The following is a 16,278-nucleotide window of genomic DNA, read 5'->3' as shown; positions in this document are numbered from 1 at the left end:
AGGGGGTTTGGACGACTGAGGGAGGGGGTTGGACGACTGGTCCTTCTCCCAAACTTTTGTTATTACATAACATCATATATAAAATTGATATTGTGTTCAATGTAAATAAAAATAAAGATTTTATGTCAAGTCATTTTTAAGTATTTTTATTGGTCTGTTTATCATCAAATACAGACAGATATGATGTCTAGCCTGCTTAGAGAACATGGAAAGATATGACTAATAATAATAACCCTAATCTGGTTTAGTTCACTGGTCTGTCACTGGTTTGTTTGTAGTGGTAAATCTATAGTGGTAAATTTATATTTTTATATAAATTAATTCAAATAAATAAAATAAACTATATGTGTGTGTCTGATAGGGTTAAGATAGGGTTGTATATTAAATATAGGTGTAATATTTTAATAGAGACTCACAGAAGAAAAAGACGAAGAGTCATCAGACGACTGGTCTGGAACAACATGCTCCGCCTGCACAACAAATACTTCCTGTAATTAATGCAGATCCATCTCTGGTTTTAATTCGGAGTATTATCGATCGGGAATTTGGTATAAAATGTGAGATCAAATTCTTTTTTTTTTTTTTATAGCCTTTAAGTGTAAAATAAGCATTTAGTTTAGCAGAGGAAAAAAAGCCTTCCTGTGCGGTGCTGCAAATGGATGTAGTTACCTCTTTTCTTTTGAAGTCTTATCAGCTGCTATTTGTTACTTGGTAAGAACTCGAAGGACCAGAGAAATAGGCTCTGCTTTATTTCACAGTTCTTTTACTTATTTATTAACAGAAAGTGTTATTTGTTTTACAGTTGTACCTCGTACTGGGCAGCATGGTGGCGCAGTGGTTAGCTACCTCACAGCAAGATGGGCTGGCGTGTGGAGTTTGCATGGTCTTCCCGTGTCTGCATGGGTTTCCTTCGGGTGCTCCGGTCTCTATTCACAGTCCATAGGTGTGACTGAATGTTTTTATCCTAATACTTTGTAATACCTAAACCGTGAGGTATGTCAGTTTAAGCAGACTGTGTTGGTTATCACCATGTTATCTGGAGTTTGTACCTTACACTTACGTAGACAGTTTACTGACATTACTGTTTTTAAAGTTGACTTGTAAATATTATGTTTTTTATAAGTTTATGTGGGAAAAAGTCTGAACTAAGAAATAACAACACTACTAGTGTTGTACTCATTCTTGTTATTCAGCCTTTATGTTTGGTTTAGGTTAAAATTGTTCTTGCTTTAATTTAAAGTTTTAAATTGCATCAACATTTTTGTCATAATGTGCATTCTGGGTAATTTTATTTTACGTATGAATAAATTACAGAAAACAAATAGACTTAATACTGTAGATCACTGTTCTTGAAGCTCAGTAATGACATTTAAAAATATTATTTATATATTTTTTATAAATGTTTTTAATTTTTATAATTGTTTACATTAAGAAACATAATTAATTTATAATTGTGTAAAATTCTTGAGCTGTGTACACCTCATTATAAGTAATTATTAAAATGCTTGAGTTAATAAGTTAATTATAGAGATGCACCAATGTGCAAATTCTTGGTTGAATTTAATATTACACATGCATGTACCTGTTGATACCGATATAGACATTTAGAAAATGACAGAGACAACACAACATGGTATTACTTTTGTAACAAATTCAACAAACTCTATCCGAGCAATAAAATGAAAGACTTCTCTTAAGAATTTTTTTTTTAGCATACATTAAATACATCAGTAAATATTGGTTAGAAATATCGGCCAAATCTAAGCAATTCTGATATCATTCCGATATCATTGTGTATCAATATAAATTGTAGGATGATTATGATGCATTTAAGGAGTTTATAATCTTGACTGTACAGCATTATTAACAAGTTGTGATGGCTCATAAATACAGGCTCCATAGAAAGAGTAACAGAAAAAAACTGACACAGACACACAAAAACAACACAATAAATAATAATATTCATTCATCACCACCCAGGGTTTCATTTTTATTAGAGAAAGTCATTTTTGATCGTCAAGTTGCATTTAGTAGTGTAACCAAAATTTAAAGAACAAAAAATTACCCTCCTGTCAGAATAACCACAACTGAAACTCTGTATCAAAATGCTCTAATCCTTATCAATATATACACATACAGGTACAGGTACAGGCCTCACCACGCAGCAGATAACATACGCAGGGTGATAATAAACACAGAGTGTGTGTGTGTGTACTTCTGAGAGTGCACATCAGGAGTGCACTGGAAATTAGAGAGATTACAGAGTTTCTGTAACACTTCATATTAATGTCATATAATGTCTATAAGACGCAATGAGCACATTCATCACACAATATACTAATAATTGAATGCATTGTGTGCAGAACACTATTCAATATTATAAACACTTCTATTCATAATGCTTTTGCTTCATAAGCTGAATTTAGTTTAGTTTATTATAATGTACACAATCATAATCATTTAGATTAGTCATAATCTATAATGCATCATAAACCTGACTGTGCAGGGCTTTTTTTAAATACATATTTATAGACAATGTTAATTATGCTTAATGCATGCATTACAATATAATGTGCTATGGATGTGCTTATAGGGCATTATAGATATGACATTCATAAGTGGACAGAGAGTGTAACTCTATAGTCTTGTGTTTTAATGTAAGTGGAGCTCTAGGTTTAAGTACATTTGTGTGGAGTATTAATCAAGAAATGTCATTTTCATAGATGTGAAATGTGATATAATATGTTATATAACATAAGAAAAATAAAATAAAATATTATATTAGTAGTCTTATGTTATGAATTACAGTTCTGTAATACTGTACATGGGAGTGCACAATGGATATGATCAGTTAACCAACAAACAAAACCAATTCATACAAACAGAAAACAGACACTGAGGAACAGTGGATGGAGAAACAGCACCAGCATGGGCCTCGTTCCAATCCAACACAAATTACACCCTATTTAAACTCTGCTGCATCTCAGCCAAGCCTGCTTCTAATTAACAGGCTTGAGTCCATCTACTAGTATATGTAGCGTAGTGCATTAAAAGAATTATACAGGCGTTCTAAAGGAGCAGCGGTTGGTCAGCAGGTCCAGACTGTAGGAATACAGTCTATTAATAACTCACCACTTGGAATGTCGAGCTGGAATGAATATGTATGTTTCAGTTTTGATCCACAGCACAAAATGTAAGTATGAGTAAAAAATAAATAACTATGCTAAAAACGCTTGTGTTTAAGGCTGGTCCATGAATCTACAGTTATATAAATACTGCATATACAGTACTGTTCAAAAAGTTTAGACATCTCAAACAAAGCCTAGCATTAATTAATATAATTGTAATTGTAATCATCTGGTATACATCTGGGTTTATGCAATCACTTTAATTACATTAATACAACTAAATGAAATACCTTTAAAGTAAATCAGGTGCAGCTGATTGCATTAAATAGTCTGTATGACGACTGGGGGAAATCTGTAACCAAACCAATATTTTCTAGCTAATTTATTTGTTTACATTAAACATCAATAGAACATATTATTATTTTTTTTAAATAAAAAATGCTATGTACAGTGCTTTTACAAGCACAAACCTAAACTCTGTGGCCAGCTTAATAGCTGCTCAGGTGTCTAAGACATTTGCACAGTACTATACAATAGCACTCAACATTTTGAATACCCCCTTCTAATTTAAGTTAGTTTTTTCTTCATTTTTATTATTTTCTACATTTTAGATTAAGTTTAAAGACATTAAAACTATAAAGAAATGCATATCGGATAATGCAGTAGAAAAAAAAAACGTGCTAAATAAGCCAAAATATTTTTATACTTTAGATTCTTATTTCGCTGATCCTTCTCTGGCATTATTGTTTTAGTTGGCTTCATGAGCTAGAACCTAGAACTGTCCTAAAGGAGTTCTAGAGGTGCTGAGCTCTTGTCAGCTGCCTCACTCTGTGCTCAAACTCATCCCAAACCGCCTGGGTTCGGGTTTTATTTCAGGTGGTTTTTTTTTTGTCTACTACCTAACTGCATCCGTGTTCCTTCAAAGTTTTAAATTATTTACTATTAATCTACAATGTAGTAAATAATACAAATAAAAAAACAACAACTATTAATTAGAGCATGTCCAAACTTTTGACTGGTACTGTATACTGTATATACACACACAATATTTGTACATCAACTTCAACTATGCGTGGCCACAACACTAATTGTGAAAACAATGTAATAGTGCCCTTTGACAGTTAATGTGCCCTAATACTGCATAATGTGCAGGTGACTCCAGCGTAGTGAATGATGTTTGAAGCATCTTTAACAGTAGTGTTATGACTCTTATAAACAGCTTCTTTATGAAATCAGCTTTCATTACATAAAAAACAAGGTGTAGCCTCCTGAGCAGACTAACCAATCAGAAGGCCTGGACAAGCTTCTGGAGAGGTGTTTGGACTGAAGTAAAAGGAGAATGCCACCGATTGGTCAGAATACCTTGCATAATTTAATGGTTAAGATAAAAACAAAGTTGTTTCTTCCTCTTGCTCTGAGAGTTTTTTTTTTCATATTGTCGCCTTTGGCTTCTTTATGATAAAAAGTGCTGAATACATTAATTAAATTAAATTAAATTTAATTTAATTAAAAAAATGCATCACATTCATGGTGGAGGGATACATGCATGTCCTGTAAGGTAAAATAGTCTTCAATTGTTACCTTTTTTTTTTTCGTAATCATCCCCATTACATCTAAAACTGGAAAACATGGTGTTGGTAGGTTCACTTGTAATTTTAGATATTTTGATAGATAGCAAATAAAATAGGGATTCATCATATGTTCAAATGTTTGTGGACACCCCTTCTAATAAATGCATTCATCTACTTTAAGTTGCATTAAGTTGCAAATGCACATACATTGATGCATTTTCAGAAATCACACACGTGGCTTAATGCCATAAAATTCTCACAGCATTGCTCCAGATTGTGATATAAAGTTTCCTTGAACAGTAGTGACAATTACTCCTACATACATAGGCTAAACTCTTTTAATACCCTTGATTTCAGAACAAACAATGAATAATGAGCAGGTGTCCCAATACTTTTGTCCATATAGTGTGTGTATAATTTGTGATGTAGTCCTAGTGTCTTCTGGATTCATTTAAGACCAGTGGAAAGACAACTAAGTGCTAAACTAATTTTAAATGGCTTTGTTTATGTCTATACCACTAAATTACGCTTAAATAAAATTGGTGGAATTCCCCTTTTACATCAAGAATTAATCCTGCAACCTGCTCCCAGAGCAGCGATGAACAGAACAAGTAAACAAACTCACCTGCTGAACAGATTTCTTACTCTTTACTGCATTTGCCCTGGAATTTCCTTTCTATTGAAGGGAAAACAAATATATATATATATATAATTTGGTGGTGCAGTCTTACTGAAATGCTTTCGACAGGGATGTTTCCCCACTGTCATCATTCTTGATCATAGTTTGACATACCTTTTGACAATCCTTACTGAAAAATATGATATTCACAAGCATATTGAATAAACTGAACTCTAAATTTTGTATACATTATATACAGATATAGTGTATCTGGCGTATAGAAAACTAAATTATATTAAAAAAAAAAAGATGTAAAATTAATCAGACACTTCTCCCCACCCCCCACAGTCATGCTGTTGATAAGGACGTTTAAATAAAACAAACAAAAAAAAACTCTATACATTTTCTCAAACAATAGTTGTTACGATTTTAAGGATTTAAAAATTAATCAAAAACCAAAATATTAGGTCTGAGAAGGTAAACTAGGACAAGTTGGTGGGATATTGAGGGCAGGTGGTCTGCAAAAACAAACAAACAAACAAACAAAAAAACACAACAAACAAACAAACGCAAACCAAACAAAGCAGGATTTTTCAGTTAGCCAGATAACCTGAGCCCAAAGTCAAGATCTGACAAACCTTCTGACGGATTTTTTTTACTTCTGGCTCAACTTATCAAAAAAAAAAACACCTAGACACTCTGTTCTAGATAAGGAACCCTTTAACAGAACCTTCAGATACACACTGTACTGTATTACAAGCCTCACCTGCTGTCCGTCTCTCTCTCACATTCTATATATCTCTCTCTGTAGATCTCAAACACTCTTGCTGTGTCCCAATTCTATACTAAACACAAATTATACACAAAGTGTACACTATACAGAAAGCCTATGTTCACAAATATTAGATATTTAACATTCAGATTTGTTCTTTTTCTCATAATATTTGGTGTTTTATTAACAACTGCTATTCCACAATGGGACGATTAGAAATAAAAAGGACGAAGCTACCCACAATTCTAATATTGGATGCAATTTACAAATGGGTTTCACTATAACAGAATGTCCTGCGGTCAGATTTAAATAAATAATAATAATAATAATAATAATAATAACAATAATAATAATAAAAAAAACACAAAAAGGCCAGTTTGTAGGGGATTACACGTCAGCGTAATAAATAAATCTACAATAAGTAAACCTACTGTTTGATAACAGTAAGAAACAAAACATTGCTTTTTTTATGTGCTTCAGCTTGGCATTATATTTAGGTCTGTTTTGGCCGTTACTCTGTTTCTTGTGTAATCTGACATCAAACTTTTCAAGGAGAAAAAATATGTGGTAGATTCAATGTAGTTCATAGGATCAAAGTTTGCATAACAAATCCATATCATCCCTTGTTTTAATTAACATTATAGCAACAGTACATAATAGTGTAAATAACACAATTTTATAGGATCTCCTAAACCTCCTTATATTCTAAATCTGGGTTAACAGTTTTCTGCCCTTATTCCCACTTGATTTTCCTTGTGAAACACATTTCAGTGTGAAATTTTCATATATATTTTTAATTTAATTAGATTAAGCAATGTATAGGTCTGGTATAGGTATAGATCTGGCTTCCTGACTGCCTCGTTGTTAGTGTAGAATTGGGACACAGCACCTGCGTCTGTCTTACTGTCTCTCAGAGCAGCATGGTTTCCTGTAGGGCAAAGGCTTCCTGAGCCTGTCTGTAGTGAGATCCTCCAAACAGAGTGGGCCGCGGGACACCCACAGGCGGGAAGGTGAACTCTTGGACCGGGTGGACGGGAGACATCTGGGCTTTCTGGAAGCTGGGCGAGCGGGGTAACCCACCTGGAGAATGCAGAGGCCCCACCATCACTCCCTCCGCCATCTCTCCATACCAGCCTTCACCTCGCCGCTGCCTTTCGAATCGCTGCTCGGCTGGCGTGAAAGCAGGGGACCCTAAAAGCCGCGTTGGCTGTCTCGGGTGGTGTCCGATTTCGCTGGTGCTGTCCATCCTTGCTCCGGTGTTTTCCATTCGGAGTCTCATATTATCCATTCGGGGTCCAATGTTGTCCATACGGCCTCCAACATTTTCTATTCTGGCTCCAAAATTGTCCATACGAGGTCCAATATTGTCAATGCGGGGTCCAACATGGTCCATTCGGCCTCCAAAATTGTCCATCCTGGCTCCAACGTTGTCCATTCGAGCTCCAAAGTCAGCAGGAGCCACGTGGAGTGGGGTAACATCTCTAGCTTGATGTCGGTAGGTAGCATAGCTGTTGTTCATCGGCCCTTTTTCTGGCGAGCGATTTATTTTCTCAGGCGAAATTCGGGACGTGGTACTGTATGCCCTTTCGCCGTACGTCATCCCGTACCCTCTGTCCTCTGGGGGGCGCACTTTGGATGTATAAGGGGAGTAGACAGGGGTCATGCCAGGAGTGTAGTGTATTGGTGGGCGGATGTCGGAGGTGGGTGGGATTGGAGTGTGTTTTGGGACTCGGAACGACGGGGCGGAGATTCCCATTCCACCACTAGGGGGCCTTGTTGGGCTTCCCTGTTTAGAGCCATACGGACGAGAAGGTGGCCGGTCTGGTTCCACCTCTGGAACATCAGTGAAATCTCCGTTGGGTCCTGGGACGTTGTCGTATTGAGAGGCGTTGGAGGCACGGTTGGAGCCAGGGGTGAAACCTCTAGACCTGGGTTGTCGCTGCTGTTGCTGCTGCTGCTGTTGTTCGTCAGGGACCTTGATGGTGGGTGACGGAGGAACGACAGTGGTCAGGCTCTGCTGGCTCTCTCTCAAGGCAGCAGCTTTGGCCTGCTCCAGCTTGCTCTCCGAAGGTTTGACCCAGCGGGGTGTGATGACGTCTTTGCGCCCGCTTGAGCCGGCGTTTGAGTTGTGATTGGCTCCAGCATGGTTGGGCCCGTGTTTCTCAGGTGTTAGGCCTGTTCCCAGGGTTGCCGGCATCACCGAAGCTCCTTTCCGCCCCTCTCGTTTATCGCCTTTCCCCGTTCGGCTTATTTTGTCCGCAGAGTCTCTGTCTTTCCCAGCGCGGCTGGCCGGCCGACTGTCTCTGTGGGGATCTGGTGAGCCATTCGCAGTTTCGCCCGTTTCTATGCCTAAAACAGACGGCCCGTCTGCCACCGTCTGCCTGGCTGGCATCTGCCCGTTAGCAACGTGATTGGCAGCTTCTGCCGGATCCAGGGGTAGCTGACCCAATGGCTTCTTCGGAAACTCATCATCTTTACCTGTAAAGGAAAGAGCAGGGCAACCAATAAGAGTACAGAACAGAAATGATGCATATTCTGATTGAGTTATTCATGCTCAGTCCATAAATGCTTTCTTTTGTAGCTTTTTTGGAACTAAAGTTTGGTCAAACTTTATAGAATAGATTATAGTTCCTGTTTCTTGGGTTAGATTGTAAAACGGTACTCATACTTTCAATACAGTCCATTTTTCTTTCTTTAATCAAGTCAAATTGTGTTTCAGAACCCATGATTTCACTACAGGATGATACTTGGGCTTTTTAAATTGAGTTAGATCATAAAGTACCCATACTTTACATCGTACAGTTTCTACTCTTTTAACTAGATTGTCCTACAATACCCATACTTTCCATACAGTGCAGTTACTGCCATTTTAATTGAGTTAGAGTTTGACGAAGTACCCGTATTTTCACAATAGTACAGTTTCTTTTCTTTTATTGACTTTTGGTTGTAACATACGACTCATCAGTCACTGTATTACAGTTTGTGATCTATTTTTGGCCTATTTTTATAGGCTATGATTTTATATATGCATGTCTATATTTTTAAAACTCAGTTTAGAATTGTATAGTCTAGAGTCTTATATTTCTTACTTTGCTCTCTTATTACACTACCCCCATTGTCTTGTGTAACTGCTACTGGCTGCTAAATCTATCTATTTGTCTGTCTGTCTGTCTGTCTGTCTGTCAGTACCTGTAATTTTAGTATGGTACAGTTTCTACTCTTGTATAGTACAATTTTAGATATTTAGATATTTGTCCAACTTAACAATAGTTACTATGAAAGAAGGCAGCAAGTAGAGCATGGACACGTCAGTCATGTGCACAGAAACATCATAAAACACCAAGGAGAGAACAAAATATCCACGTGTAAGCGATCATGCTGCTGGATATCCTTCAGAGAGATGAAATTAAAACACATACTCTTCACACTCAATGTGGATAACAAATAAAAGTCAAACCACGGCCGGTGCCAAACAAAACATAAGGTGGAATATTCAATAAACACAGCACTAGCAGGTCACGCCCACTTAAACACAGAACGCAGTGTTAATAACGTGCTCCTGCAGCACCGGTGGGACGTGGGACAGATACGGGGTACAGTGTTGCACAGTGGAGGGACAGGACATCAAAAGGAGGATGGTGAGTGTTTGCACACAAAAACACATATATTAGGACAGTTGTGTTAACACACACGTGACATATACAGACACAAATACACAAAACACAATTACGATACATGATAAGCAACTTTAATTTATTAATTTTTTTTTTTAAATCTGCACAGCTGTCTGATACCAAACTGCACGCATGTACACTATTACTTCTGCACTCCCTAGATTTTATAACATCTATCTCTTTTTTTTTTATATTTTGTATATATATATATATTTTTTTTTTCATTTATGTATTACTATATACTTCACAACCCTGTATATTTATATTTTGATCTGCTTTTCTATCCATCTTGCCTTTGATCTTGTTTACAGTTGCCAAATAATTTCACTGCTGTGTGACAAATAAACATTAATTAAACCTAAATTTTTCATTTCACAAAAAGAAATCCCTTTTATATGGACATTAAAAGAATAGTTTTGTAAATAATGGATAATAGATTGTAGGAATGCTAAAAGACATTAAACAAAGAGTTTTTTTTTTTACTTGTGAACTTTCTTCAATTTTTCTTAACTCCACCGTGGATACCTAATAAATATAATAAAATATCATTAAAAATAAATCAGCAGACATGAACAACTGTTTGAATGTTATCAGTTATGTTAGAGTGTGCTTTACATTTCTTTTCTTGCAGCTGTTTTTGGGAAGTTGGCTGGCTCTAATTGATGCACTTTGTCATTTTGTCACACAACCCTCATTTTAGATTTAACAGTATCTCACTGTGTTGAGGGATGAGTACACCCCACACATTCATCGTAAAACACTTTGATATAACATATAAAAACAGTGCACATTTGCTGTGCCCTCAAAATAACTCAATACACAGCTATTACCAAACCTCCAGTGTTGGTTGATGCTGCAGTTGGTCAGCAGGTCTAGGTTCAGCAGCAGTATGTGCTGAAAGAATGAGGTCAGCTGACTACCTAAATATACTGAATATAGACCAGGTTATTCCATCAATGGATTTTTTTTTCCCTGATGGTACGAGCATATTCCAAGATAACAATGCCAGGATTCATGGTGCTGGAATTGTGAAAGAGTGATTCAGGGAGCATGAGAACATATATATTTTTTTGGCAGTGCATGTCTCCACACCTAAACCCTATTGATCATCTGTGGACCATCTTGTGTTTTTTTGCACATAGACTATAAGCTTAATTTAATTAATTTTTTTTAATTAGTTTCCATTCTTAAATCATGTTAAATTATATTAGATTAGACGAAAGTCATTCTGACATCTTTCTTGTAGCCTAGTTTAGCGATGTTTAGGCCTGTGATCACCAGTATATTTTCTAGATATACAGAACAGCATGATCATTATTTTCTATATTTATAGAATGTTTTATGTATTCAACCAAGCTCTTCATTTAAACCACTGATTCTAATGTTCAAGTATAAAAATATATAATTTAATCATTTCAGGATTTCTGCTAAAATCTGAGTGTTTTATTTTTGTGACTATGAATAGATTTTATTTTTAGAACCGCAAAGACTAAGCGAGTCCCTACAGAGCAGCAGACCATTATACTGTCAGACCAAGAATATAGAGCAACACACACACACACACACACACACACACACACACACACACACTAATTATCTGCCTGTCCTCACCTAGTTGTGCTGATATAATTATAATTGCTATGAGAATTTCTGATTTATAATTAGCACACTGAGCCCACCCACCATTACTCCGCCCCCTGCCGGCAAACGTTCTCCCAACACACAGATAACGTTCAGGAAACATGTCCAGGATGTTTATCAGGTAGACACAGAAATGTCAAAAATGGAACAGAACACAATATATTGCACACCACAGGCCAGGCGCAGTGACACACAGCACACACCATCAATAACGGCAACACCTGCATGTGTGTGAGTGTGAGTGTGTGTGTCAGAAAGTGTGTATAAAATGACCAGGGTACCTAAAGTTTTTCATGGCTCATGGCAAATATATTACTATTAATTTGTAAATATATACATTTAAAAATACACCAATTAAGCATAACATTACAATCACCACGTCATGTTTCTGCACCCATTATCCATTTTTATTTCAGCTCCACAGATCATTTAAAATTTTTTGTAGTTCTATAATTACAGACTGTAGTCCTGTATCTGTTTTCTTTGCAAACTTTATTATCCTCCTCCTTCTTTCACCCTCTTCTTCAATAATCAATGCACAGTGACACTGATTAACATGGCAGTGGTGTATGAGGTGCTGATGGTAAGAGTGGACCAGACACAGCTGTGCTGCTGGAGTTTTTAAACACGGTGTCTATATGTTCAAGCTCTACACACACTAACACCTCATACACCACCACCATGATAATCAGTGCTAATCAGTGCTAACCATCAGTGCTAATCACTGCAGTGCTAAGAATAATGACCCACCACCCAAATATTATATATACTAATAATAGCTGCTCTATGGTAGTCTTTTATGTGGGGTCCTGATTATTGAAGAACAGTGTGAAAGAAGAATGAGAAGAGTAATAAAGTATACAGAGAAACAGATACAGGACTACAGTCTGTAATTATTAAAGTACAAAGTGCCAATATGATCAATGTAACTGAACATATGATAATGGATGTAGAAAAAAACAAGGTCGTTATAATGTTATGCTTGATAAGTGCATAGTTGAAAAATCTTCTTATAGATTTCAGAGATTTATTGATTAAAGAAATAAATTGTTATAAGTGCAGTCCTTATGTCTGTGCGTGTGTGCACATGTGTGTGTGTTTCAGGGTGATGGGGAGGGTGTGTGGGGCAGACGAACAGATGATGGACAGATAGATAGACGTGTGGTAGTCAGTTGTTGTTGCCCACCGGTTGTGTTTGAAGGAGGGGGGGTGGTCCCCTTTAAGTCCTCCACTAGAGGAGGCTGGAGCCCAGATCAGCCGAGAGGGAGAGAACGCACAGTCAGCACAATATTACACACAACACAGCAGCAGCGTCAGCACTCTCAGAACGGTGTGTGTGTGTGTGTGTGTGTGTTTGTGGTGTTTTCGGTGGGTGTGTGCAGACCTATGAGAATGTCTGAAACCCTTTAAAGCTTGAACCATCAAATAACTTCTGACTAATTATGAATAAAAACAAAAAAATAAACACGTTAAATAAACTACTGTATTTTGGATGGAATTTAGAATTTTTAATTGTACTTGAGACATATTATATTTATTAAAATGGAAATAAAACTGCCTAACCACAAAAAAAATCACCAGCTGGATTTAACTAAGCAAAATGGTAAGACCCATTGGATAATTACTGCATGGGTGACTATGTTTAAGCTGGCAACAAGGTATTCATAACCCTAACTGATGCAGTGAGTAGCTTCTCATTTGTAAAACATCCATGTGGGAAGACTCATCCCTGTCGTCGTTAAATTGATATTAATCTGTTTCAAAAGGGTCAGATAATAAGCATGCATCAAGCAGAGAAAACAAAAACTGATAAAACTGAGTTAAGAACTATCCATCGCATTATTAAAAAGTGAATGGACAGTTGGGAAAAAAAAGGCTTTGTGATACGAGATCAATATTTGGTGAAATATAATCTTATGAATAATAAATAAAAAAACAGTAGAACTCAGCGCTATGTTTAATAGTGAAAGTATGAGCCTTTCTACACGCACATTGTGAAGGGAACTTAAGGGAGCGATGTCACAGTGAATGCGTATCAAAATTATAGCTAAAGCCAGTCAAATCAAATATTAGTGCGTGTGACCTTTTTTTAGACAGGTAGTGTGTATCTTTATATCACTCTAAAATTGCAAAAGTCTTAAAATCTCAATTATGTATTAAAAATATGATACATTCAGCTTTAAGGTAATAAAATAGAGTTTATAATGCACATAAAGTGTGTATTGTTCCTTTAAGTATGTGTGTGTACAGCAGGGGGTCTTCAGCTCCAGGTCTGTTGAGCTTATAAACATTATAATTAAAGGCTCTTACTGTAAAGTGTGCAACACATTAGTATTTATTAATGAGCTCTATGCAAGAATATTAACATAAAATACTGCTTAGGAGAACCTACAGTAGCATCTGAGATTTAACAGTGTGGAGTAATGAGGGTCACTGTACAATATATGGAGAAACCTACTGGGAGACTTGCTCATTTACTGTTTCTTCTGAAATTGAATGTATTATTGAGGTCAGGATGTTGGATCACCACCACATCTTATCTCCAACTCCCCAACTCATCCCATCCTAAAAAGTATTGGATGGAGCTCCATCATTCCAGAAAACACAGTTCCACTGCTTCACAGCACAATACTAGGGATTTATACCCATCTATAGCACCTACACCTGGCAACAGGCATGTGCCAATATGCTCAGAGAATCTTTTTCTTTTGCCACTAGTGCACAGTGTGTGTGTGTGTGTGTGCACGTTACATAAGCTGTGTTACATTCATTACAAGTGTAGTCCAAGATAAAACCCATGTTTTGCAGATAACAATTGCACACACACAGCTTGCTTAGTTTCTGTAGAGAAGTTCTGCCAACAGAATAGAAATAGGACCATACATGAACCTATTGGTGCCATGCCTAATGCCAGGTGTGGGTTACAGAGGCATAAAGCCCCCAGTATTTATCTGTAGAAATGTGGAATTATGGCGCTCCATCCAGTGAGGATGGACCCGGGGTGTTGATCATCCAACATCCTGACAGCTACTCGCAACAAAAGCAGGATAAACTATTTTTTCAATAGCATTAATTTCAGAAAAAAACTCTAAATACAATGAATGAGAAGGTGTCCCAATACTTTTGTCCATATAAAGTATCTATATACGAACACAATATAAGTATTTATGTATATGTTCTGTATATGTACCTGCTGGAGGAAGCTCGAGTTTGGAGCGTCTGAGTTCAGTCATGTTGTTCTGGAGCTGCTCGACTACAAAATCATCTTCAAAGAAGAATTCCTTCGACAGAGTCACCTGCAGGAACTCCACCAGATCCTCCATAGACAGCTTCAACAGCGTTTCTAACATGCACACAAACACACACACACACACACACACATATATAATATTATACTTTAATTCATATGGTTCTATCACAGAACATCATTTAATATTCTCTTAATATTAATATCTTTAATTTTTTTTACATTAAAACCAGCAAAGCTAAATACTGATAAGATCCCCTTAAACAAAAGTGCCACCAAACAGCTCTGACCCATCAAGCCATACAGTCCACAAGACCACTGAAGGTGTTCTGTAATATCTTTACCAAGAATAACATTACAGCACATCCTTTAAGTCCTTTCATTTATGAGGTGGGCGAGGCCTCCATCAGCATCAAAGAATTTTGGGTACCCTTGACCCTGTGTTCAGTGTTTACTTAATGCCTAATATACAATATTCTACCTTGACAGAAGCCTTCGGCACCAGATAATTCATACTACTGTATTCACATCACCTGTTAGTGGTTTTAATGTTATGCATGGCCACTGCATCATAAAGGTCATAGTTAGTGTAAATATGAATATGAACAAATTCTGTCTCATGTATTAGTTGTATCAAATTCTGCATTAAGTAATCAGTAATTAACAAAGATTAATTCTCTACATCTATATGTGTTATATGTATAGTGCCATTACTTTTGTGCAGTTTGAGGATGGTGTAGGACATGGCAGGCAGAACTCGCTCCCCCTCCAGGATGTAAATGTCCCATATCCTAAGGGTTAATGTGAATGGGGTCTGCCAAAAAGAACACACAAACATATGAATGCACGTGCACACACACAAACACACACACAATAACTCATACTGAATGTTCAAGTTGGACGGGATGATGTTAATACCACATAACGCAGTTTTAAGAATTTTTAACAGGTGTTTACAAATGATAACAGTATTTCCTCATTATGGAATGTCTGACTTGCCAAATTTCTGCCCTAGTGTCTAGTTAATACAGGCCAAAATATATCCTTTTTCATGTGCCTTTAGGATGGCCACAGGATTGAGGTGCTTTCAGAATTTAAGTGACTCTCTGAAATGGGTAGGGATGAACACAGGTCCACCAAAACTACAAAAGGATCACACTTACTCCACAATTACAAATCTATACTGGATTAAAATAACTTTGTATTACAGTATAGTGTATGTGGGGGTTTCTTACACGGTCCAGAAAGCACTGAAAGAACCACTTCATGGTGTACAGGCTGGTGAAAACCTCCTGACTGTCCTGCAGGGGGCAGCAAACACACAATACAAAATATCAGGCTGCATATAGAACATGCAAAACAGATTCATACTGGATTAAATTTACTCCACACGATCAATGGTCAAATTGTAAAAAAATATATATAAACTAATATTTGTCTGTCTGACAGATTAAAACAGTGATTCATACTGGATTAAATCTACTCTTTAATAATTCCAGAGTGATCTAAATTTCATTATCATTCCACAGTTATTATTTAATACAATGAAAACACTTAATATATTTTTCTGTGAAACCACACTGGATAAAAATCTCCTAGTGAATGATTTAAATAATAGAATGTATC

General features: G+C 36.6%; 1 protein-coding gene across 3 annotated transcripts in view; it reads right to left on the bottom strand.

The window, feature by feature from the left end:
• Window positions 1-1,961: 1,961 nt before the first annotated feature.
• Window positions 1,962-16,278, bottom strand: part of usp6nl (USP6 N-terminal like) — an 82,223-nt gene continuing 67,906 nt past the window's right edge. For all 3 annotated transcript variants that reach the window (XM_049473838.1, XM_049473839.1, XM_049473837.1), the window contains 4 exons: window positions 15,888-15,953; window positions 15,367-15,466; window positions 14,596-14,748; window positions 1,962-8,568 (listed from right to left, as the gene is read on the bottom strand). In XM_049473838.1, the coding sequence (XP_049329795.1) occupies window positions 7,001-8,568; window positions 14,596-14,748; window positions 15,367-15,466; window positions 15,888-15,953 (1,887 nt within the window). In that variant the 3' untranslated portion in view covers window positions 1,962-7,000. The remainder of the gene's footprint in view (window positions 8,569-14,595; window positions 14,749-15,366; window positions 15,467-15,887; window positions 15,954-16,278) is intronic.

Source organism: Astyanax mexicanus, chromosome 2 (assembly GCF_023375975.1).
Source record: "Astyanax mexicanus isolate ESR-SI-001 chromosome 2, AstMex3_surface, whole genome shotgun sequence".
Lineage (NCBI taxonomy): Eukaryota > Metazoa > Chordata > Actinopteri > Characiformes > Acestrorhamphidae > Astyanax > Astyanax mexicanus.
Note: the sequence above shows the minus strand (reverse complement) of the source record. Positions and strands in the feature narration are given on the sequence as shown.